The following is a 26,381-nucleotide window of genomic DNA, read 5'->3' as shown; positions in this document are numbered from 1 at the left end:
TAAGAATACTGCTCCGAACTTATTTTTTAGTATTCGTAGAATCCCTACAATGCAGAAGAAGACCATTTGGCCCATCGAGTCTGCACCGACCCTCCAAAAGAGCACTTTACCGAGGCCCATTCCCCCCACTCCATCCCCACCTAACCCACACATCTTTGGACTGTGGGAGGAAACCAGAACACCTGGAGGAAACCCAGGCAGATAAGGAAGAATGTGCAAACTCCAGACAGACAGTCACCCAAGGCCGGATTCAAACCAGGTCCCTGGTGCTGTGAGGCAGCAGTACTAACAACTGTACCACCAATTGGGCTTTGCTGAATTGGAGATAGCGAAGGTATAAGTTAGCAGTAAAAACGGTTTCCTTTTATTTTAAGAGCTGTTTAACTGTTCATTGAAAAGCTATTTTCTGTGATGTTAATGTGATTAATCCTGTGTTAAGAATAAAGTTTGTTTTAACATAAAAGATTGGGCAGCACTATAGCACAGTAGTTAGCACAGTTGCTTCACAGCTCCAGGGTCCCAGGTTCAATCCCCGGCTGGGTCACTGTGCGGAGTCTTCACATTCACCCGTGTCTGCGTGGGTTTCCTCCGGTTGCTCTGGTTTTCTCTCACAGTCCAAAGATGTGCAGGTTAGGTGGATTGGCCGTGCTAAATTGCCCTTAATGTCCAAAAATGTTAGGTGGGGTTACTGGGTAATGGGGACAGGTTCGAAGACTCGATGGGCTGAATGGCCTCCCTCTGCACTGTAAATTCTATGATTCTATGCCTATTAGTCAGTGGAATCACTCCTGGAGTGAAGTATCCTTTCCTCGCTGTTTTTTTTTAAATTTCAAAGTATTTGGGGGTTTTCTCTGCCATGCTAACAAATGTTGGGGTCTTAACAGATGGTTACAGAAGAGTTATTGTGAAAGAAACAATGTTGTTTTTTTGTCCACTCTTTATTGGATGTTTAAGTTAGCATCAGGTGCTGCTCTCACCGCTTTGTGAGGCATGGCTAAACTTGCAGGCTCAAATGGCCCTCTTTTTTTATGCATTGTAAAGGATGCAAGATCACTCTCAACTGGGCTAATTGAAATGTTATAGGAGAACCCAAAATCCTGTAAGAACTCTGCGAGCCAACACCCTGAGATGGACACATATTTGGGCAGTACTGACCTTGCGCTTTAGGTCCCTAATTTTCATAACTTGACTGTTCCCATAACCCTCACCCACAGAATACCAGGCCTGCGGTAGTCACCACTGTTGTATTATATTGTATATATGGGTATTACGGTAAGACCCGTGTACTACAGGTACGGGTGTAGATCCCTGCCTGCTGGCTCCGCCCAGTAGGCGGAGTATAAATGTGTGTGCTCTCCGAACAGCAGCCATTTCGCCAGCTGCTGAAGGAGGCCACACATCTATGTGTAATAAAGCCTCGATTACATTCTACTCTCGTCTCGTCGTAATTGATAGTGCATCAAGGCCCTCCCCACTTTACCCCTCCATGCCACAACCCCACCCTTTGTCCCCCTTTTAATCCCTCTTCCACTCGTCCACGCTACTGGCCTCACTCAATAACCCACTCACCACTGATCCATCCATTCCGGTTCTGAGTCTCCATGAAAGTTGCCATTCTCCTGCTCTGCTCCCTTGTGCTTTAGAGGGCAACAAGGAAAACCACTGACATCGGACAAAACTGCGCAAAGCCAATAGCTGAAATTCAAACCTTTGGCATTCTCTGCCCTAGACGACTGTCGGCTCCAGTTTTGAGTATATTCAAGACTGAGACTAACAGATTTGTATACATTAAAAACATCAAGGGATATGAGGACAGTGTAGGCAGAAGATGGGTCTTGATCTCATTGAATGGGAAGTGGGCTTGAAGGGGCTGAATGGCCTATTCCTGCTCCTATTTCTTATGTTCTGATGTTGCACATCAGCTTTGAACAAATGAAAACCGAATACCACAAGATTCTCGTGCACTGCTGACTTTTTGACGCCCGCTTTTTTGACTTAATACAAAAAAATTTAATTTAACGAGCATTCATGGCATATAAATGTGTTACAAGTAGGAAGTCACCACTGATGAATGTGTGGTCCGGCCCACCACAAACATGTAACCGAATTAGTCTCTAGATTTGATCCCATCTCGGGAAAGCAACTGCCACCTAACAATGACATCACATCCATCATGTTTCCTGCTCTTGCAGGCCCAATAAATCCCTCCACTTGTTCCCATATCCATCAATCTTAGATTTAGAAGTGTGCGGTAGCACAGTGGTTAGCACTGTTGCTTCACAGCACCAAGGACCCAGGAACGATTCCTGCTTGGGTCACTGTCTGTGCAGAGTCTGCAAATTCTATCGTGTCTACATGCGTTTCCTCCGGGTGCTCCGGTTTCCTCCCACAAAGTCCCGAAAGACGTCCTTGTTAGGTGAATTGGACATTCTGAATTCTCCCTCCGTGTACCCAAACAGGCGCCGGAGTGTGGCGACTGGGGATTTTCACAGTAACTTCATTGCAGTGTTAATGTGAGCCGATTCGTGACAATAATAAAGATTATTATTATTGTTATATTGTATATATCTCAGAGCAAAGCAGAAGTAGTACTAGTTCCTCAGTGTGCAACAGGTTTATTTAAAAGAGTTTTTAAATGTCTCTGCAATCATAAAATGTCTGCACTCATGCGTATATCTACTTCTGGAAGCCTGTGTGGTCTCTGTTTCCTTTGCTTAGAGTCTACATCCAGGCTTAACCAATCAAGCACATTGAGCATTGATCAGTTTCCAGACTTATAATCAACATAAAGCAATTGAACACTATACTCATTAATTAATCATTAATATTCATTTCTGGGAATGAATCTGAAACTTCTATCACCTTGTGTGTCTCTTTCAAGGGGGGACCTGCCAAGAGGGTGGTGTGGCACAGGCAACCAATCAGAGACCTGATGGGGGCAGCACGGTAGCATAGTGGTTAGCACAATTGCTTCACAGCTCTAGGGTCCCAGATTCGATTCCCGGCTTGGGTCACTGTCTGTGCGGAGTCTGCACGTCCTCCCCGTGTGTGCATGGGTTTCCTCTGGGTGCTCCTGTTTCCTCCCACAGTCCAAAGATGTGCAGGTTAGGTGGACTGACCATGCTAAATTGCCCTTAGTGTCCAAAAATGCCCTTAGGATGGGGTTACTGGGTTATGGGGATAGGGTGGAGGTGTGGGCTTGGGTAGGGTGCTCTTTCAAAGAGCTGGTGCAGACTCGATGGGCAGAATGGCCTCCTCCTGCACTGTAAATTCTATGAAATTCTATGAAGACCTGGGTAGGGGATCACCTTGCATGTACAGGTTTCTGTGTCAGTTCAGCTTTCAGGCTGTAAGCCTCTGCATTGTAATTATATGTACATAAATAGTTCTTTTGCAATTTACCTAACTGGTGAATGAGAAATATTACATTGACAATGAGGATAAAAAGGAAAAATAGCAGCCCCAAGATTGTGAGTATTACATCACATTGAAGTTCAGTTTGAGTTGTGAAACAGAAGACTGTTTGCAGATATGCCCTCAGTCAGACGGACTGATCATTTTGATGCCTCTGTGGAGGATTGGATTCAGTATATTGAACGTTTGGCCAATTCTTTTCTATTCAGGCCAACAAAATAGGGGAGGAAGGAAGAGAAAGGCAATCCTTCTGAGTGTGTGTGGGACCCAGCCCTTCAATTTGCAACGTGCGTCATATCCCCAAGCATGCCTGCCTCCTCGTCATTCACTGAATGAAATGAAACACGCTTATTGTCACAAGTAGGCTTCAAATGAAGTTACAGTGAAAAGCCCCTAGTCGCCACATTCCAGCGCCTGTTCGGGGAGGGTGTTACGGGAATTGAACCGTGCTGCTGGTCTGCCTTGGTCTGCTTTCAAAGCCAGCGAATTAGCCCTGTGCTAAACAGCCCCACTGCTATAGTTGAATGGTGAAAACACATTACCGCCCAAAGTCATCGGTAATATTGCAGCGATTTAAACTTAACTCAACCGCGAGAGCCCCTGGCAAAGCTATTGCAATTTAGTTAAGATAGATCACAAAGCACTGCAATTTTGGAGCTACCCTCAGCGATATGCTGTGGAGCTGTTTCGTCTGTGGGGTAAAGAATAAGGCTATGCAAATGAAGCTATCTGCAGAGGCAGATACAAATTTTCAGAAGGTGCTGGAGCTAGTGTTGGCGATGGAGAGTGCTGTGAAGGTTGCACAGGAGCTTCAGAGTGAGCAAAACGGCACCATCCACCACTTAGGGCAGGAAGCTGCAGTCAGTCATGGTGCCAAAAAGGAAGATGTAATTTTAAAACAGGAAGCAAATGCAGCTATGAATAGTGCAAGAAGATTTAAAAGAGCCAACCAATCGCCTCGGATTGATGTAGAGTGTCACGGTGCAAAGCCTAAATAAAGCCTGCTGGTGTAAGGAGGCAGAATATTTTTTTTCTGCCACAGGAAAGGTCACGTAAGTGACTGATGTAAAACTAAATCAAGTCTTCCCAGTGAGAGAGTTTATAATACATCGCAAGTGCATAATATGGAAGAGTCCAGCACTATGGATTTAAATGGTCAGTCACTCGTTGTTCAATGTGAAAGTGGGCAAAATAGCCCCGATCATTGTGATGCTTTTGGTAAATGGGAGGCCATTAAAGATGGAAGTTGGCACAAGAGCCTCTGCCACAGTGAAAGAAGAACGCACATTTCGATATTTACAAGATGGAGTCCAGCCATTGAGTTTGCAAAACTAACAACTTATACAGGAGAAGCTATAGATAAAGTGTACTGCCACAGTACCTGTAAGCTATCAGCAACAGTCCACTCAGCCCACAATAATAATACTGTCAGGCCTAGGGCCAAGTCTTTTGGGCCGTGATTGGCTCAAGGTAATCAAGTTAAACTGGATGGAGATCTTCCAAGTACCAGAAGAGGGACTGTCTGAGTTAATGAAGAAGTATGAGAATGTATTTTGCAATGTATTAGGCAAAATAAAGGGCTTCTGGGCAAGAAGAGAGAAACCAATACAATAAGCCTTGGAGGTAAGGTTGAATGTGGAATTGAAGAGATTGGAAGAACAGGGTGTTATCCAGTCAGTTGAATTCATGGAGCGGGCAGCGCCCATAGTCCCCGTGATAAAGCCTGACAAGAACGCCTGCATCTGTGGAGACTACAAATTAATAGATAATCAGACTAGATAAGTATCCTATCCTCAAAATTGAAGACTTGTACGCAAAGCTGGCTGGAGTTCAGCCTTATACAAAGCTAGGTTTCAACATACCAGCAATTTAAGTTAGATGAGATGTCCTGAAGTTATGTTATGATAAACACACACAAATGTTTGTTTCAGTATATGCACCTACCCTTTGGTGTGTCGTTGGTATGTGCTATTTTTCAGGGAACAATGGAAAGTCTATTGCAAGGTCTGCTATAAGTGATTGTATAGCTGGATGGTGTTTTAATAACTGTGTCATCAGAAGCAGAGCACCTAGATAACTTAGAGGAAGTGCTAAAGAAATTTCAAGAGGTTTGAATACGCCTCAAGAAGGGAAATTGCACTTTACAAGCCACTGAGGTCACCTATCTGGGTATTGTATAGATGCACAAGGATTACACCCCATAGAAGACAAGATCCGAGCAATAAAGGAGGCACTAGCCCCCAGACACACATCTGAGCACAAGTCACTCTGAGGTCTGGTGAATTACAATGGGCATTTTCTACGTTTGTAGAGATTATTGGCCACTTTGTATATTCTACTGAAGAAGCACCAGCATTAAGTTTGTAAGACACCCAAGAGAGAAGCTTTTAACAGAGTAAAGCAATAGTTACATTCATCTAGTTTATTGATGCATTTTGACCCGTCTAAGGAGTTGGTACCAACCTGTGATGCCTCTCCGTGTGACGCCTCTCCTTTGGGTCTTTTTAAAGAAGATAAGGCTATTCCACCAATCTCATTTGCAAGAATTCAACATTGGACATTAATTCAGACCACTTATGAATATACATTCCAGCAGGCCTGGGATGTGTGCCTGGGACACACATCGCAAATGCAGATGTGCTTAGTTACCTGCCTTTACCAGAGACTGTACCACCTCCTGCACTATCGCAGGAAATTGTTATTGTGTTGACTTTCTTCAACACATTGCCAGTTTTGGTGCAGCAAATCAAGAATTGGACCTGCAAGGATTCACTGTTGCTCACAGTGAGGCACAGGATACTAAGAGATTGGGACAGTGAGCCAGTTTCTGAGGAGATGAAACCATACTATATTCGAAAGGGTGAATTAAGGTGCGAAGATGACATTGCACTTTGGGCAGCCAAGTAGTCATCCCTGTACCAGGAAGGGAGTTTCTCTTATCGACTTGCCCATCTTGGATTTTCTAAGATAAAGATGTTCACCATGAGTCATGTATGGTGGCCTGGCATGGATGTCAACCATGACAGTCTGGTGAACCGCTGTGAAAAGCGGCAGATTCAACAAAGGTTGCCTGCTGCGACTCCACTGCACTCCTGGGAAAGGCTGGGCCAGCCATGGGTACTGCTCCATTTGATTATGTGGGGCCATTCTTGGCCACAATGTTTTTGACCCTTGTTGATGCCCATTCAAAGTGGATTGAAGTGTTTGAAATGAAGTTGACAACATTGCATGCCACAATTGAGAAATTGCTTCAATGTTTTTCGACCCATGGGATAGCTAAAGTCATAGTGTCATAGTGACTTCACAACTGACTTTGAAAATTTCACCTCCTTAAATGGAATCAAGCACTTTACCGCACAATATCCAAGAAAATGGCTTAACAAACAGTGCAAACCTTCAAGGCGGGCCTTAAGAAGCAGTCAGGGTGACCCTGGAGACTAGAATCTCACAACTTCTTCTGGGCAGAGACTTCCAAAGTCACAGAACCCCCCGAGAGAAACAAAGTCTCTTCATTTCTGCCCTAAAAGGGCAGCCCCTAATTTTAAAACAGTCCCACTCCCCCCTCCACCCACACCCCTATCCCCACCCCTACCCCCTGCCCCAGCCTTGGAATCATCCACAAAAGGAAACATCCTTTGCACATCCACCTTGTCACGGCCATTCAGTGTCTTTTATAGTTCAATCAAGTCACCCTCACTCTTCTAAACTCCAGTGGGAACAAGACCAGCCTGTCCAACTTGTCTTGGCAACCCACCCACTTCAGATAGCAATGTAGTAAATCTCTTCTGAACCGCCTCCAGCATATTGACATCCTTCCATATTATAAGATCAAAACTGTACATGGTATTCAAAATGTGGTCTCACCAAAGCTCTGTATAAAAGAAGCATATCATTCTTACTTTTACTTTCAATTCCTCTTGTAATAACGGATAGCATTCCATTTGCCTTCTTGATTGCATTCTGCACCTGCATACTAACGTTTTGTGACTCACGCACAGGAATACCTAAATCCATTGCACTTCGGAATTCTGTCACCATTCTTTGTTTAAGTAATACTCTGCTTTTTTATTCTTCCTGCCATAGTGAACAACTTCCCATTTTCAAATATTATACTGCAAAGGAATTGCTAAACCCTTGGACTGAAATCAGGAGGAAATCTATTCATGATTTTCACTGCCCTGGCATTAACTGGACATGCAGTCACCCAAAGAGCAACAACAACCCTCAAAAAATTATCAACTCTTGGAAAAGAGGTCCAAGTAAAAATGCTGAGTCATTCAAAAACTAATTGGGAGTTGGGATTGTAGACTCTTTCTGCCTCATGAGCGAATCACCTTCTTCATCAATGCAATTACATATCATTGTCTCTGAGTTTGATTGGTTTTCTAATGCACTTTCTTCTGAGATGCAACCCTGGGGTGCCAGAATTAGTTAATTTTAGGAGCTTTCCCCTCAACTCTGCAGGCCAGGAAGAGCTAATAGTGGAGGTCCCCAGTAGACTGATATTGGCATCTATGCCAGAATCTGTGGCCTGTACATGTTAGGCCCTGGCTCATCACAATGGGAGATCGAAGGGATCTTCATATCCAAAAAATACAACCTGCAGTATCAAACGCTTGAGACTTGAATTCCAGATCCCAGAATGTGGTACCTTTTAATGTTTGGCTTCCAAAGACAGGAAATGCTAGCATTTAACCAGCAAGGGATGAAAACATTTAAATGATTTGCATTTTCAATTCCAAAAAAAGCCACTGCATGCACATTCAAACATGTTTTATGAAACCATTGCACAATTAAGGGTCAATTCACATACATAGTTATGAGACCATTGTGTGTTTAGAGGTACAATTGCACTTTTTTTTAAGCTTTATTATTCGACTATACAATTAATGGAGTCACTGTGAGTGCACGGTACCAATGAGATGCATTCACCACCACATCAGGCTGCTTACAGTTAATGTCGGAGACAGTCAGTGAGGACTCCTGCATCCCAGCGGCCATGTTGGTTGAGGTTAGTTGTTTCCATGGCTATTGAGTGAGCTTCTGTGTTGACAGGTCAGGCTGGATTTAGTTGGTTTCTGAAAACGCACCCCATGCTGCCTGATACTTCTCAGCGTCCAGGTACTGTGCAAGCATCATGTGATGCAATTGACAGATGCTCTGTGCAGGTTTCAGCCACATGTTTGCTGTGGGTGTTCATAGAATTTACAGTGCAGAAAGAGGCCATTCGGCCCATCGAATCTGCGTCGACCCTTACAAAGAGCACCCGACTCAAGCCAACATATCTACCTTATCCCCGTTACTCCCACTTAACCTTTTTGGACACTAAGGGCAATTTATCATGGCCAATTTACCTAACCCGCATATCCTTGGACTGTGGGAGGAAACCGGAGCACCCGGAGGAAACCCATGCAGATACGGGGAGAACGTGCAGACTCCACACAGTGACCCAGCCGGGACTCGAACCTGGGACCCTGGAGCTGTGAAGCAACTGTGCAAACCACTATGTTACCGTGCTGCCTGCTATATTCCATCACAGAAGGGGGAATACACCTTGTTGCAGTTTGTGATGAGAGCAGGGAGGTGAGAACCCTCTCCCTCCAGTGGGCAATGCTGAGCAAACACGGGACCAGGCTTCACATCCAGCCTTTCTGGACACCGGTTTGGGAGATCACCAGAAACAAGACTAAAGATTAAAATTCGACAAAATTCCAAGGTGCAGTTTGGTTTTCTCTCCAACCAAAATGGAAAACACTTCTTAGTCTCCCAAATTTGGCAAACTGTGTTCTGTGCTCTTGTTACCACATCATCATGCCAATGATGTGAAACATTTGTACATTCACAACCATTTGAGCCAATGAAGTGGGTTTGCGTTTTGAACACGCCAATGGGATTCAGCCGCCCAAACTTGAAACAAATTCAAAAATAATTTGCTGCAGGTTTATTTGCTTAGGTGTGAATTGTGTACCAGGAGATTGTTGCTAGCTTATTGGTTTGTTACCTGTGCCGTATCACTCTCTGATTCTGCTGTGGGTTTGAGAAGGGCGCTATTTGTTCTCAGATACTACTTATTTTAGTAGATATGAATTTTCGTTGGTTCTGCTATTTTAGGAGCCAAGCCAAGTATTAAAAGCTCACACAACGGGACCACAGGCAATCCAAGAGAACAATGGATACTATCGCTCATGGGTGCTGGAGAGAGCTGATGCTGAGCTACTCAAGGATGGGAAGAATCATCACAGCATGGTAGCACAGTGGCCAGCACTGCTACTTCACAGCGCCAGGGACCTGGGTTCAATTCTGGCCTTGGGTGAGTGTCTGTGGGGAGGTTGCACTTTCTCCCTGTGTCTGTGTGGGATTCCTGCATATGCTCCGGTTTCCTCCCACAATGCAAAGATGTGCAGATTAGGTGGATCTGTCATGGTAAAATCAACCCTCAGTGTCCAGGAATGTGCAGGTTAGGTGGGGTTATGGGGATAGGGTGGCGCAGTGAGTCTAGGTCGGATGCTCTTTCAGAGGGTCAGTGCAGAATCGATGGGCCAAATGACCTCCTTCTGCTCGGTAGGGTGTCTATGTGATATTGAGTCACATTCTGTAACCCACAACCCCAAGAAATAGCAGATTGCTGGGACCGCCCTTCAGAGAACCTACTTGGCACAGATAGAAAGGGTGAATCCTGCATTAAAAAATTGTTGGAGCAGACACAATACTGAGTTAGGCAGCATTCAAGTGCAAATGTTATTACACATCTCTTTGAAATATATTGGCGGCACCAGCAGCCTGGGATTGTTCAGCAATAGACACGTATTCCTGGCAGAGAAAGAAGGGTAATGACAGAAGCTTGAGGGCAACATGGAGATTGAAATGTTGTGCTCATGAACTGCTCTGTTTACAAAAGGAGCAGAAAATTAAAGGTATGGCATCCAATTTGTGCTTTGCTTGCATTTTGCCCCAGGACTACATGAGGGAGGGGGGAGTAAGGTCTTGCATTGGATTTTACCTAGTTGGTGAAATGGTCTTGCTGTCCTGGAAATTCCAGTGTGCCATGTCACTGGCGCAAGCAACATAATTGCTGAGCACCTATATTGCCTGGAATACAGCACTCTTCTCAAGTTTCTCAGCCACTTGTGCTCTTTGTAAGGGTCCTTCCTGTTTGTTCTTGATTATTCCCTTATTTCTCCTTTCGTTTCTTTTTGCCATTACATTTTGATCCATGGATGATCAATGAACCTGTGACTTCAAGACAAGCAGCCTGTACCTTTAATTCAAACAGAAGAATCCGGAAATCTGTGCTTGTTAAAAATGGTGAATGCAGACATGCCAGCATCAATGAAGATTCTGTTTGATTGATTGGCTGGTGGCTAATGAATTGGCCCAGAAGACTGTACTCTCTCCGGTAACAGGTGATGATCAGATCGGATCACACTGGAGTGTTTTTCAGAGCCTCAAGGGTTGAGTTTGGTTTCAGTTTGACTCCTGGCAGCCCTGAGGAAAGTCTTCTATCCTCTCCTCTCCAGTTTTCTCCAGAAATGCTGTGTTCTGAACTGGCAGGGAGCCTGGATGAATCTATGTACAGGTAGAGTCCAGAATGACCAACTCTCTCTCCTGAAAGGCAAAAACAGAACTGGCAAACTCTCTCTACAGAACGTTAGAGGCCTGAATGCAAACTTCGAACTGAAAGCAAAGTTGAACAGCAATACTAGAAGGCCTGCTGCCTGTGATTACTATATTTTCGAAATCAGAGAGACTCTGAATGAATGAATCTACGAAGAATACCATTACAGGCTATAAACTAGATACCTTAACCAGCAAACTGGCTGTGAAGGAAGTGTTCTAAAGAAGCACCATCTGAAGCAAAGACTCTTATCTTTTCACCTTCATCCTTGTTATTTTTCATGCCCCCTCCCTCCTTCCCTATGATTGTTTGCCTTGTGTGTGGGGTAGAATGTTGGGGCAGTTAAAGAGGGAGCCAGGGGTTAGGTGATCGTTAACCAGTTTTATTGAATGCATTTTTAAATGATAATTCCTGTTATAAATAAACAGTAATTGTGTTTAAACCTACAAACCTGATGACTGTAATTATTGGGAAGCAAAGGGCCAAAGACTTTGGGTATTTTTATAAGAAATATTGGTTAATTGACTTGTGTAGTGATTCTGGGGCACGTGGAGCTGGATTTGACCATGCACCAGTCCAGGGTGGCCTAACAACTTTCAAAGCTGCCCTGTCACTTTTGAGAATTTGTATACTTTCTTTCCATTTCTACCTGTTTTTGTCTCAAAGTTTCTTTGGGTTGAATCTTTTGTTTGCTACTTTCAATTGAAGTTTTCCTCTTGCATTCATCAAGATAGTTTGAAGGATATGGGAAACAGCAGGCTGTGAATAGAATGAACATTTCCACTGGGAATTCCTGTTTCCCGAAGGGAAGTGCAGGATGAAGAGAAATTCTTACAGCCCAGAACAGAGGCAGGTGTGACTGAATTGGGGCGGTTGGTTCTTCCGCCTAGCTTCTCAGGGCAGAATCTGCATAGCACATGTTCTGCTTCTGGTCTTACTGAGGTTATAAACCAGATTTGCATTGTAGAATAAGGTGGCCATCTGTTTCCAACGAGATCAGTTGGCTTAACTGAGGCCCCCATTCACAACACCAGGGAGAGGAACAGAGGTGAGGCAAAGCTTCTGGTTTGGCACCCTTATCTCGAATGAACTCCAGCCCCACTTCCGTCTGAAAATCGGAATGAAAAGCCCACCCCCATCTCCGATGAAAGGACTACAATAAAGCCAGCGGAAGCCAAGTTAGTGTAAGAGAGTAAATTGCTCATTAAAGTGATTGTTACCCATGCTAGGATTAGCAAAACCAAACATACCACCAGGAAACTTACACAGGCCAATGAAACCAACCATAGTGGACAATTGAGGATCATCTTCAACATTTTCCTGGAGACAACAAAAACAAAACAAAAAACATTACAATGTCAGTAAGAGACAGCGATGTGGTAGCAAGATCTGCCAGGTGTCAGAGTAATTCTGAATAAAAGGTTGTGGAGCAGGAGGAGTAAGCTGATGGATAGATAAATGCCAAATTTGTATGTAGCAATTGAATACAATTATTTCCCAGTAATTGCAATTAAGCCTATAAATTAAAAGCTACGTTGTTCAGCAACGCCCCGCCCCCCTCCCCCACTGCCTTCTCAACCCCCCCTGCCCCCGGAGCTGGGAGCAGACATAAGACAGAAAAGCTGAGTTGAAGTTTTAAGAGAAAAACATAAATGAAAGGTTGAGACACATTTCTGGAGGTTCCATCATGCTGAAGATGTCTATAAAGTCAGTAAAGATGGTGGAGGTACTCAAGCTGCTGGGCTCAGGACCGTGAAATGAAGCAAAACATTTTTTTCATTTTTTGCAATTAAGGGGCAATTTAGCGTGGCCAATCCACCTAGCGTGCACATTTTTCGGTTGCGGGGTCCTAGAGCACTGGAGAATTGCTAATGTTGTCCATTTGTTTAAGAAGGGTAGCAGGGATAATCCAGGGAATTATAGACCTGTGAGCTTGACGTCAGTGGTCGGCAAACTGTTGGAGAAGATACTGAGGGATAGGATCTATTCACATTTGGAAGAAAATAGACTTATCAGTGATAGGCAGCATGGTTTTGTGCAGGGAAGGTCATATCTTACAAACCTAATAGAATTCTTTGAGGAAGTGACAAAGTTAATTGATGAGGGAAGGGCTGTAGATGTCATATACATGGACTTCAGTAAGGTATTTGATAAAGTTTCCCATGGCAGGTTGATGGAAAAAATGAAGTCGTATGGGGTTCAGGGTGTACTAGATACATGGATAAAGAACTGGCTTGGCAACATGAGACAGAGGGTAGTGGTGGAAGGGAGTGTCTCAAAATGGAGAAAGGTGACTAGTGGTGTTCCACAGGGATCCGTGCTCAGACCACTGTTGTTTGTGATATACATAAATGATCTGGACGAAGGTGTAGGTGGTCTGATTAGCAAGTTTGCAGATGATACTAAGATTGGTGGAGTTGCAGATAGCGAGGAGGACTGTCAGAGAATACAGCAAAATATAGATAGATTGGAGAGTTGGGCAGAGAAATGGCAGATGGAGTTCAATCCAGGCAAATGCGAGGTGATGCATTTTGGAAGATCAAATTCAAGAGCGGACTATACGGTCAATGTAAGAGTCCTGGGGAAAATTGATGTGCAGAGAGATCTGGGAGTTCAGGTCCATTGTACCCTGAAGGTGGCAACGCAGGTCGATAGAGTGGTCAAGAAGGCATACAGCATGCTTGCCTTCATTGGACGGGGTATTCAGTACAAGAGTCGGCAGGTAATGTCACAGTTGTACAGGACTTTGGTTAGGCCACGTTTGGAATACTGCGTACAGTTCTGGTCGCCACATTACCAGAAGGATGTGGATGCTTTAGAGAGGGTGCAGAGGAGGTTCACCAGGATGTTGCCTGGTATGGAGGGTGCTATCTATAAGAAAGGCTGAGTAGATTAGGATTGTTTTTGTTGGAAAGGCAGAGGTTGAGGGGGGACTTGATTGAGGTCTACAAAATTATGAGAGGTGTGGACAGGGTGGATAGCAACAAGCTTTTTCCAAGAGTGGGGGTGTCAATTACAAGTGGTCACGATTTCAAGGTGAGAGGGGGAAAGTTTAAGAGAGATGTGCGTGGAAAGTTTTTTACACAGAGGGTGGTGGGTGCCTGGAACACTTTGCCAGCGGAGGTGGTAGAGGCGGGCACGATAGCATCATTTAAGATGCATCTAGACAGATTTATGCACGAGCTGGGAACAGAGGGAAGTAGATCCTTGAAAAATAGGTGACAGGTTTAGATACAGGATCTGGATCAGCGCAGACTGGGAGGGGCGAAGGGCCTGTTCCTGTGCTGTAATTTTCTTTGTTCTTTGTTCTTTTGTTCTAGTTACTGGTCAAGTTAAGAATTCTTTTCACACAGTTTTCTTGTCCTTCTTGAAAACCTCTCAGATGTCCCTTGAGCTGCCTATCCGACTGCGATAGTCCCAGAATGCTGGTACATTAGAGACTCCTGCTATGACTCTGATTGCCTTTCTCTGCAGCCATTACATGGACAGGCTGCCAGCATTGTAATATGGTGAACAGAAATGTAAGGTCCTGTTTCACATCTCTGTTGATATTTCAAGAAGGTGTCCATTTGTGGTGCCTGTAATTATGCACTCGTAGATGGTGATTCAGCCCAGATCTTCTGGACTCCGGATGGTTGGGGACTGGACGTACATCAGAGGACATGCTGTGGAACACTTTGTCAATCCCAATGCAGATATTGCCTGGGAAATTTCAACTTCTGATGGGCAATTCTCTAGTTCCCCGGGACCCTCCGAAAAAGTCCCCAACTCTGAGTTACAGTCGGAGACTTTTGAGGGTTCCGGCCTACTCATTTGGATATCATTCAGGAAACATTAGAGAAACAAAAATGTAAGTCGTGGGTTACTGTACAACTGTCGCCCCCCCCCCCCCCCCCCCCCAACCCCACCAACCGCATCCCCAGGAGTGCATCCGCACCTTCTACAATCCAAGTCCCCTCCCAGCAAACCGATCACCCCTCGACTCCAAACCCTTTGTGGTGTTTGATCGCCCTTTAGGGTGATCTGCTGAGAGGGTCATTAACCTGAGTAACCAGTCAGAGACTTGGGCGGGGGGGGGGGGGGGGGGGGGGGGGGGGGTCACCCTAGCAAGTATGTGTTTCTGTATCAGTTCAATCCTGGAAGCTGACTTGCAGCCATGAGGCTGTTAGCCTCTGCATTCCAGTTATATGGAAATAAACATTGCAGTTCTTATTTACATAGCTGGTAAATGGGAAATATTACTTTGGCAACAAGAATTTAAAAAAAATATTCCCAAGATTGTGAGTATTAAGTCACGTTGAAGTTCATTTCCAGTTGAGAAACAGAAGAGTGTTTGCAGATATACCGCTATTCAAATCCTTTTAAGTGTGTGTGGGACCCAGGCCTACAATTTAATACCCAGCCTCTCATCCCCAGGCGCGCCTGACTCCATGTCATTCACTGAATAGTTTAATTGGCGCAAACACACTACCACCGGAAGCCATTGGTAATATTGTAGCAATTTAATTTTAATTAGACTGGAAGAGCCCCTGGGGAAACTATTGCAACTTATATTACCAAGGTAAGACGGACAGCAGAGCACTGCGACTTTGGAGCCACTCTCCACGATATACTGTGGAATAGTTTAGTCTGCGGGATAAATAATATCCAAAGGAAGTTATAAGCAGATATAAATTTTAAGAAGGTTCTGGAGATAGCATTGGAGATTGCGAGCACTGAAAAGGGTGCACAGGAGCTTCAGAGCGTGCAAGATAGTGTGGGGGAGAGCTGCAGTCAGTCGTGGCGTCAAAACTGAAGATGTAATTTTAATATGGGAAGCAATTGTAGCTTTGAATAGAGCAAGAAGATTTAAAAGAGCCTATCAATTGCCTACGATTGAAATAGAGTGTTACCGATGTGAGATTAAGCACTGCCTTGACGCCTGCTAGTACAAAGAGGATGAATGTTTATTCTGCCATAGGAAAGGTCACTTTAGGCACCAGTGTAAAAGTCAGTCAAATCTACCAAGTAAGAGTGTTAGTAATACATCACAAGTGCATAATATAGAAGAGTCCAGCACTACAGATTTAAATGTTCTCTCGTTGTTCAACGTGAAAGTGGGTAAAGTAGCCCCCATCACTGTGATACTTTTGGTTAATTGTAGGCCCTTAAAGATGGAGGTTGACACGGGAGTGTCTCACGGTGATAGGAGAACAGACACTTCTATATTTACAAGATGGAGTTCAGCCATTAAATTTGAGGGGTACTGCACCAAAACCAACAACTTACACAGGAAGAACGATCAAGATAAGGTGTACTACCACACTAATAATAATACTGTCTGGCCAAGGGCCAAGTCTTTTGGGCCGTGATTGGATTGGCTCACGATAATCAAGTTAAATTGGATGGAAACCTTCCAAGTACTGGAAGAGGGACTGCCTGAGTTAATAAAGCTAGACATGAGCCATGCAGATCAGCAACTTGAATTAGGCGAGGCTTCCTGGGGTGATGTTACATAAACACATAAACGTTTACTTCAGTATATGCGCATACCCTTTGGTGTGTCGCCGGTATGTGCTATTATCCAGCGAACAGTGGAAAGTCTACTGCAAGGTCTGCCACTAGTCATGGTATACCTGTTTTAAAAAAAACTTAATTTATGGGATGTGGGCGTCGCTGGTTAGACCTGCATTTATTGTCCATCCCTAGTTGCCCTTCAGAAGGTGGTGGTGATTGCTTTATTGAGCTGCTGCAGTCCTTCAGGTGTAGGTACACCCACTATGCTGTTAGGGAGTGAGTTCCAGGACTTTGTCCCAGTGACAGCGAAGGAATGGCAATATATTTCCAAGTCAGGATGGTGTGTGACCTGGAGGGGAACCTGCAGATGGTGGGGTTCCCAGGCATCTGCTGCTCTTCTCCTTCTAGATGGTAGTGGTCATGGGTTTGGAAGGTGCTGTCTAATGAAACTTGATGACGTACTGCACCAGTAAATTGGATAATGAGGATGTTCTTAAAAACTGGGATAAATTATTGAGTTACCTTCCAGAGGAAAAATTAACTGACCTGAAAGAACATAGAACATAGAGTGCAGAAGGAGACCATTCAGCCCATCGAGTCTGCACCGACTCACTTAAGCCCCTCACTTCCACCCTATCCCCGTAACCCAATAACCCCTCCTAACCGTTTTCTTTTAGGTCACTAAGGGCAATTTATCATGGCCAATCCACCTAACCTGCACATCTTTGGACTGTGGGAGGAAACCGGGGCACCAGGAGGAAACCCACGCAGACACGTTGAGAATGTGCAGACTCCACACAGACAGTGACCCAGCAGGGAATCGAACCTGGGACCCTGGTGCTATGAAGCCACAGTGCTAATCACCTCTGCTACCGTGCTGCCCAGTTAATAACAACACATGGGCAAGTTTGTGGAAATAAGTTGGGAAGTACTAAAATGGCTATACATGATGTAGATGTGGGAAATGCTGTTATAATTAAAGAACATCCATATAGACATAACCATCTAAAATTGGCACAGGTACAAAAATAAATTGAAAGTATGCTTAACAATGGTATAATTGAAGTGGGTTGCAGCCAATGGAACTTACCCATTGTGATGGTACCGGAACCGGACTGTGGACTATAGAAAGGTTAATGCAGTTACAAGATCAAACTCTTATCCAATCCCATGCTTAGATGACTGCATTGAGAAGTTGGGACAATCAGCTTTTATCTCCAAACCAAATTTACTTGAAGGTTACTGGAAGGGCCAGTAAAAGGGCGAAGGTGATTTCAGCTTTTGTGACTCCAAATGGTATATACCAATTCAAAGTTATGCCATTTTGGGCAAAAATGCCCAAGCCACATTTCGATGGTAAACTAACAAAGTAATTTCAGGATTACCCAATTGTGTGGTATACATAGACGATCTGGTGATTTTTAGTCAGACAAGGAAAGAACATTTGAAGCATCTGTTGGAGTTATTCGATTGACTTCAGGAGGCAGGTTTGGTGGTAAACCTAGCCAAAAATTAATTGGAAAAGCCCAAGTCGCGTTCCTTGGGCATACAATTGGACATGAACAAATGGTCCCACGGGATGTGAAAACAAAAGTTATTGGGGAATTTCCAATACCCTCGACACAAAGTGAAATAATGCTCTTTCTCGGCATGAGCGGGTTGTACCGTAAATTTGTGCCGAATTTTAGCAACATGGTTGCTCCAGTGACGGACTTGCTGAAGAAGCATAGCAAATTTCAGTGGACGGCGGAGTGTCAACAGGCATTTGATGGCCTGAAGGCTGTGTTAACCACTGCTCCTGTGTTAGCCACCCCAAATTACACAAAACCATTCAAGGTGGCTGTCGATGTGAGTGATGTGCACGTAGGTGCTGTGCTCTTGCAAGAAGAACAAATAGAGCGGCCTATTGGATACTTTTGCAAGAAATTGAATGATCACCAGAGGAAGTATTCAACAATTGAAAAGGAGACTTTGAGCTTGGTGCTGGCTTTGGAACACTTTAGCATTTATGTTATCAGCAATTCCCCTGAAACAATTATATTTTCTGATCATAATCCATTGCCTTTTTTGGAGCGATTCAGGAATAAAAATGCCAGACTGTTTCAATGGAGTTTATTGCTACAACCATTTCATTTAAGAATTATACATGTGGCAGGACGTGAAAATGTGATAGCCAATCCTTTGTCACGAATGTGATGAAGAAAAGCAGGTTCGATGGTGGAAGAAGAAGGACTAAAATAGACTATTATTATCAATGTTTGCCTATTTGTTTTTGTTTAAAAAGTGTATATTTATTGTCAATTATTCTTAATGGACAAGTGAAAAGGTGAAAAATGAAACCATCTTTAAAGTTCATGGATTATTTTTTTCTTGGGGGGAGGTGTCATGGGAGTGTCCCTTTGAGAAATATTTTTGTCTTATCTCATGGCTTTAGTGATGTCATTGTGTGGGTGGAGCTGGGCTGTGGCTCTGAATTTTACTTTTGCTTTGGTTTGGAGCTGGTTTATGGCTCTGAGTTTTTACTTTCATTTCCACATTTGGCTGCTGTACTCAGACAGAGAAGTATCTTGGCCTGTCTCTCTATTTTCAATTTTTAAGAGTTATTCCAAGGAAGAAACCCTATGATTATAACTACCTTCTGATTTTGGTAAAAAGGTGTTTTTTGTCTTATGGGTCTTGTTAAATTGGAACAGTTAAAGGGGGAATTTATTAAGGGTTATACGTAGATTCCTGCAGCTGTGTGGGGTATTTATGTTTCTAGCTGATAGAAAATGCTTACTACGTGGGTTTATAAAAATGTTAACTAAATTTGTAGAATAAAGCTTCTTTTTTTATTAAAAGGGCTTAAGGCCTCTGTTGAATAACACCGGAAACGCAGGCTCTTGTGCTCATCGCAAGCAAATCAATAACCAGTTGTAGGTCAGGTGAACTCCATGACATACTTTGGAGTTTTCAAAACCCTGGCTCATAACAATTGTCACAAGTAGGCTTCATTAACACTGCAATGAAGTTACTGTGAATTCACAATTATGTGACTTGTGCATAACTGTATTAATCTCTAATTTCATCATCTGATCAAACATGCATTGCATTGCTTAAAAAGTTCATTTTAAAAGCAAGAAAGTACACTGACTTAAAATGGCTGCCTAACGTCACCTGATGTCAGGTATCACAACTTGACCAGTTTCTGGAAAGCTGTAATGTGAATTACAGTTCAGACATACCACAACATCCTTCCATAAAAACATTGTGGAAACACATAATTGTGAAACTGTGAACGTGTAAAGCATTTTCCTGGTTCACATTCCAACAGCCCTGTTGGCCTTGCCTCAACAGCTGTCATAACGTCTCATTAATTTCTGCCACTTTTGATAGGAACTTGCTTACTTGGTTGACCATCCCAAGGAATCTTTGTAATTCTGTGATATTTTAGTCTGTGAGCAACCACACACATACACAAGCATGCAAAGTGTACAAGTTATACAGTAGGTACTTACCTTTTTAGCCAAGTTAAAGTTCAGCACTAATAAATGAAACAATTGGGAGCTCACTGTGTATGGGCCCTTTGCTGGTATCTGTTGCTGTGGCTGACATTTCTCCATGGTGGTCTTGAGATTTCAGAATCTGAAGCCCATGCAAAACTGGAGACAATTTATTTTAAAAAGTTTTATCTATCTTTTCCAGTAGTTGATTGTTTTTGAACGTGGTGATCTTTTTGTTGAATAATTCTCTATCTCTGAGCAGAATTTATAACCGGAACAGAGATTGGGTCTTAATTTGGGAGAGGAGAGAACGGAATGTGTTACTGCTTCATTGGCACATTTCTGGATTACAGTTTCAGCAACTTGTGTGCTGTATTCAAAAGAGATTTCAAAAATGGTTATTCCAGTCACAAGACCCCTTCCCCATAATGGTCCCAGAAGATATTTTCCCAGTTGACATCTGAACTGACCATGGCCATTGTTCAAAGGCCTATAATGCCCCAGCCATCAGCCTCCAAAAGATTAATTATCCATCTTGGTGAGATAAGAAAGACATATTTCCATGTGGCTAATGTCCTAGTTTAGCTTCTGTCTCTGCTTGAAACGGAACCTTATAGAAATGCAAATATGAGGTCCAGTGCAGTTTCCAGTATATCCTTTTGAAATAGTTCTTTAAACATTGGCAGGTCTGAAATTTTATAGAAGGATGTTGTGGCATGTCTGAACTGTAATTCACATTGCAGCTTTCCAGAAACTGGTCAAGTTGTGATACCTGAAATCAGGTGACTTGGGGCAGCCATCTTAAGTCAGTGTCTTTTCTTGTTTTCAAAATGAACTTTTTAAGCAATACAATGTATGTTTGATCAGATGATGAAATTAGAGATTAATACCATTCATGCACAAGCCACATAATCGTGAAAAAATTCCTGATTATACCATATTTGGGGCACTGTCAGTAGTTTTGGCATTAATTCTTAGGAAGGATGTGTTGGCCTTGGACGGAGAACCAAAATGATATCTGGATTAAATTACAGGTTAGATTACATGGAGATATTACACAAACTAGGATTATATTCCCTGGAATTGAAGGGATGATTTGATTAAATTTTTGATTATATTAAGGGGAACTAATTGGGTAGATATAGGGAAACAATTTTTACTGGTTGGGACTGGTCCAGGACTGGTGAAAATAGTTTTTACAAATAGTGGAGGACGCTTCAGGGATTAATAAGAAACGTTGCTTCAGAAAAGAATGGTAGAAGTTTGCAATTCCTTTATGCAGACAACATTGGTTCCTAATCAATTGTTAATTTTAAATCTGGGATCGATAGATTTTTGTTTATCATAGGTAGGAAGGGATATGGGGCAAAGACGGGTTTTTGGTATTAGGTCACGTCCCACTGGATGGTGGGACAGAGTCAAGGTGCTAAATGGCCTGCTGCTGCCCATATATTCCGGTTAGTGATCAGGATGGGAGAGAGTTGGGATTTTACTGGAGACAGGGGCATCATAGGTGGAGTTAAACGTGCGTGATTGAACAGATCAATAACATCCGGAATAATGTCCATACTGTCATAACTGGTTGAAAATAATAAGCACACCGATCACTGGGTATTGTCAATATACTTTTTGCTCATTGAAAAGCGAGTAACATCCACAAATCCCCACACTAATGTTCCCAACTACAGCACTGGACACTGCTAAATAACCTATGGTCGGTTTGAAGCATAGTGGGTCTGCTGTACGGTAAGTGCTGGGGTCTTTGGAGCTGTGGCGTATAGTTGGGTGTAGATTTTGACTTTGTACAAAAGTGGAAGTCGAGTGTTAGCGAATCGGGCAGCCCCTCCCCCCCCCCCCCCCCTCTCGAAAAGGAGAATAAGACTGGAAAGGTGTTCACACTGTCAAAGTCAAAATCCGCCCCATTTCTGATCCCGGCACAGTCTGTAAATCGGAGGTGCACACCCTAGATCCAGCAGCAGCTAAAATAGCGACACTAGTTTAAAACGCGGGATTCTAGAACAGTTTGTCAGAACTAGCAAACTCATTCCTTTACAATTTACTCCGCTTTCTCTCTCTCTCTCAGATGAGATCTCCGGCATTTTCTGATCTTGTATCCCCTTGGATTGGAACGTGAACATTTTCTGTTCAGAGGCTGCATTCACAGGTCTGGGCTATGATGGAGAGCAATCGCCAAACACCTTTCCTGACTTCAGGAAGTTGGGAGGTCAGGTCAATGAGAGTTTGTAAAGTTGATACACACACAAAACAAAACAGTTATGTGTTTTTAAAAATATATATATAAATAAAACACACAATGGGCACAAACTCTCAAGCACTCAAACCCTGAGCAAGAAACAAGGTAACGAATGAAGGGGGTTTACTTTTCCTTCCTTGGGCTCCTCCTGCTGGAACTCCCAGTGGCAGAAAACAGTTGTCTCCCTCCCTCTCTCCCTCCCTCTGCCTCTCTCTCTCCCGACTGACTGCCTGACTGCTGCTGCTTTCGGTGCCAGGTCCCCCGTCTAGGACACAGCCGAGAGAGAGAGGGAGAGGGAAAAAAAGTGGACAACGTCTTCCAACTCTGGGAGTTTGTGCAAGCAATTTGCAGGAGCGAGAGAACGGAGGAGCGACCCCGGAGCAAGGTTACTGGGAGCCCCGGGGAACTGAGGGCAGGAGAATAACCCGTCAGAACAACAAGGAAATCAGTCATAACGGGATTGGAGTTGGAAACTTTGACTTCTGAGAACACAAAAAGAACAATTTCAAGAATGAAGAAGTGGAAATATGCCCGAGTGGAAGGCATGGCGTTTTGAAAAGCACAGCCGCCCCCTGATATACTTGATGGATTTTTTTTGGGGGGGAACCTCTTTTCCTTGGGATTTCAGTTTGAAGGATGCTCCCATAGCCGGAGTCTCCTCTCGCTCGGTCCACTCTGCTGGGGTGACAAAGGGGCTGAACCCGGCACGTCCCGGGTTGGATTGATGAATGGGCTTGAAGGCTGATTTCCACCTCCTCCCCTCTCTGCTCTCGGAAAGATGCTGAGCCGGGCTGTCTGCACAATGGATCCGAGTTTAGGCTGCTGCTTCTGGGTTGCTCTGGTAGCCGTGGCTGCTCTGAGCCGAGGCCAGGAGCTCAGTCCTAGCGGCAGGAATGTGTGCAGGACACAGGGGTAAGGAGTTGGGAACGGGAGGCGTGAGGGGAGGGGGAGGAGGAGGGAGGTGGGGTATCCTGAAACCCTCCAAGTGCTCCCGCTGGGGGCTGATATAAAGGGACATTCTCCATAAAAATGTCACCTGGCCAGCTGCAACCTGTCAGGCACGTCCTGGTTACAATGTTTGGATGGTTATCAAGTTTGCCTGCTCCCCCCCACCCAACCCCCACAATATCAGGAATCACGAGAAACATCTGCCTCCTTGAACCTTCTAAACCCACATCTGGAGATGAAGTTTCAAACGGAAGTTACTGTCCCGAATATTTGTTCTACATTTTCATCCTTCGCCAGCCGACGCGGTCAAACTGTGTAAAATGTTAGCAGAGTCAGAGAGGGGAATGGGAGTAGGAGTCTGCTCTGTCCGGGTCTGAAGTACCACCCCCACCCCACCCCTACCCCTCCACCCCAACAAAAAAAGAAAGCAATTATTATTGCAATAGCTGGAAACCACTGGGACTGGGGTGTGGTCTGTAGACTGGCATTTCACTGATATGGGAGAACAGTTTTAATGTTCTGTTTAATTCGCAATGGGAGCTTTCTTGAGCCGGGACACGATTGGCTTTAGCAGAAAAAAAACCCAAAGATGACTTCTTCTACTACACATGTATTGTTTATAGATACAATAATGACCATGCTTTCTCTCTCACTTTCTCCCCTCCAAAAGCTCTCCTGAAGTTGGGTGTTGTCCTGGGTGGAATCAGCAAGGCAATGAATGTCCAGTAGGTCAGTAATCATCCTCAGCTCTGCTCCGCTTGTTCAGAATTTCATGTGACCTCCGCCAGCCTGATCTCCCTCCTCCGTCTCTCTCTCTTTCCAGCTCTCTGTCAGGGAAACTTCAGCTGCAAGGCAAATGAAATCTGTGTCAGACCCAACGAATGCCGCTGTCGGCATGGATACTTCGGAGCCAACTGTGAGACCAGTGAGTACAAGCTTACTGTGAACAAAAATGATACCATCCTAGAATCACACAGCGAGTTACTCGGATTTCCCCTGCTCAATTAGCACCCTGTACAGTTGCACATTTCATTTCATTACCGTGCTGAAGAAATTGTAATTTTGTACAGGTACACAGATAGCCCGAAATCACCTGACTTTGTACAACATCCTGACCGTTCTGAATCAACGAAAAAAACCCGGTGTAGTTTTGTGTGTAGCTCAGAGATCCATGGTAGGGTGCGCTTTCAGAGGGTCAGTGTGGACCCGATGGGCCGAATGGTCTCTTTCTGCACTGTTGGGATTCTCTGCTTCCATGTGAGTTTAATGCCCATTTGATTGATGTGCTCTAGGTACAATTATCATTATCTAGCTTGCCTCTTTCTATTTAATTACCTAAATGGCTGTTTTAACAATATAAGCGTACCATTTTGCGGGCTGCACTCTGAAATATTAATGACAGTCTGGAGTATTACAATCCATTTACTGGAATGCGGGGGATATATATATATATTAACCCTCATTCTGTGTTTTAATGTCCGACATTCAGAAGGTGAGGTGAATGAGCAGATTCCAGTCACCTCTGACACTGATCTCCATGAACCCGAGGAGACACCTGATACTGCGCCCTGTTTGTGGGGAGCCGGTGCGCCTCCAGTGGCTGAAGTCAGGAGCACACCCTGCGAGCTATTTCCCAGACAGGTGTGGTTCAAACTCCCATGTGTGCATCACCACCGCAAGGGGAAGGTATCAGACAGTACAATGCAGCACAGCCCAAGAGCTCAGAGTACCAGGATGCTGATTCCACAGCAGTGCAACTTCAGGTTCCAACATGTTTTCTCAGAAAATATACCTTGCATTTCCATTAGGGGCTGGTTTAGCACACTGGGCTAAATAGCTGGCTTTTAAAGCAGACCAAGGCAGACCAGCAGCACAGTTCAATTCCCGTACTAGACTCTCCGAACAGGTGCTGGAATGCAGCGACCAGGGGCTTTTCACAGTAACTGTGACAATAAGTGATTTTCATTTCATTTTCATTAACCCCGCAGCTTCCATTTGTATGTACCCAGTGTGTTTTGAGTCGCTACCATCTCACCCACAGCTAACCCATTCTCCGCAATGGCCTAGCTTCTCCCAGCTGTATGTGTGTGTACATCTAGCTTTCTCACCAATGCCAATCTGGTGTCCACAAGGTGAAGTTCAGCATAGAAAGCAGTTTAAGGGCAGCACGGTAGCATTGTGGATAGCACAATGGCTTCACAGCTCCAGGGTCCCAGGTTCGATTCCGGCTTGGGTCACTGTCTGTGCGGAGTCTGCGCATCCTCCCCGTGTGTGTGTGGGTTTCCTCCGGGTGCTCCGGTTTCCTCCCACAGTCCAAAGATGTGCAGGTTAGGCGGATTGGCCATTAAAAATTGCCCTTAGTGTCCAAAATTGCCCTTAGTGTTGGGTGGGGTTACTGGGTTATTGGGATAGGGTGGAGGTGTTGACCTTGGGTAGGGTGCTCTATCCAAGAGCCGGTGCAGACTCGATGGGCCAAATGGCCTCCTTCTGCACTGTAAATTCTATGAAATTCTATGAACTCCACTCCATTCGCACCGCACCAAGTTCAGCTTCTGCACTCGATTCACCTTGCAATATGAATGTCTGGTGGGAGGGGCACAGTTTTGATTGCAGAGGCAGGCATCTGTACACTTACACACCTGTAATTTTGTGCAGTTACACAGAGAGTTAGCCTTGCCCCACTGAATAAACAGTAATTTTGTATTGTGACACAGTGGGTGATCCTCGCCTGCTGAATAAAGCTAGCAATTTACTATTATGTTCACACAGCAGCCAGGATGGAGGATGCAGTCAATAGCTTTCAGGAGGACTTATATCTATTATGGGATTGGGTAGATAGTTTGTAAATAATATTTAATAACTATAAAAATAGGGTACTGCATACTGGAAATGAAAAACAATAATTGTCGAATGAAGGGCTTGGGTTGGGGAAGAATGGAAAACATAAGGGTGGATTCTCCATTTCTGAGACTAAGGGTTGACATGACAGAAAGATCGGCACCACACTTGCACTGATTCTACTACCGTTGAGGGGCTAGAACTGGTGCCATCTGGAACACACTCAAATCCACTGAAAAATTTTGCAGGAGATGCTGGCTCCTACATCGACACTTGGGAGGCTGACAAGCTGCAGCCGCACATACACATTGGGGCGGGATTCTCCCTTCTGTTG

The 26,381-nt window shown here is 44.2% G+C and overlaps 1 protein-coding gene across 1 annotated transcript in view; it reads left to right on the top strand.

The window, feature by feature from the left end:
• The first annotated feature begins 22,430 nt into the window (after positions 1 to 22,430).
• Positions 22,431 to 26,381, top strand: part of scarf2 (scavenger receptor class F, member 2) — a 132,500-nt gene continuing 128,549 nt past the window's right edge. The window contains exons 1-3 of the mRNA XM_038781342.1: positions 22,431 to 23,173; positions 23,880 to 23,938; positions 24,033 to 24,134. Coding sequence (XP_038637270.1) covers positions 23,040 to 23,173; positions 23,880 to 23,938; positions 24,033 to 24,134 — 295 coding nt within the window. The 5' untranslated portion in view covers positions 22,431 to 23,039. The remainder of the gene's footprint in view (positions 23,174 to 23,879; positions 23,939 to 24,032; positions 24,135 to 26,381) is intronic.

The sequence above is a fragment of the Scyliorhinus canicula genome, chromosome 1 (genome assembly GCF_902713615.1).
Source record: "Scyliorhinus canicula chromosome 1, sScyCan1.1, whole genome shotgun sequence".
Classification (NCBI taxonomy): domain Eukaryota; kingdom Metazoa; phylum Chordata; class Chondrichthyes; order Carcharhiniformes; family Scyliorhinidae; genus Scyliorhinus; species Scyliorhinus canicula.
The sequence above is the reverse complement of the archived record's forward strand: the minus strand, read 5'-3'. Positions and strand labels throughout refer to the sequence as shown.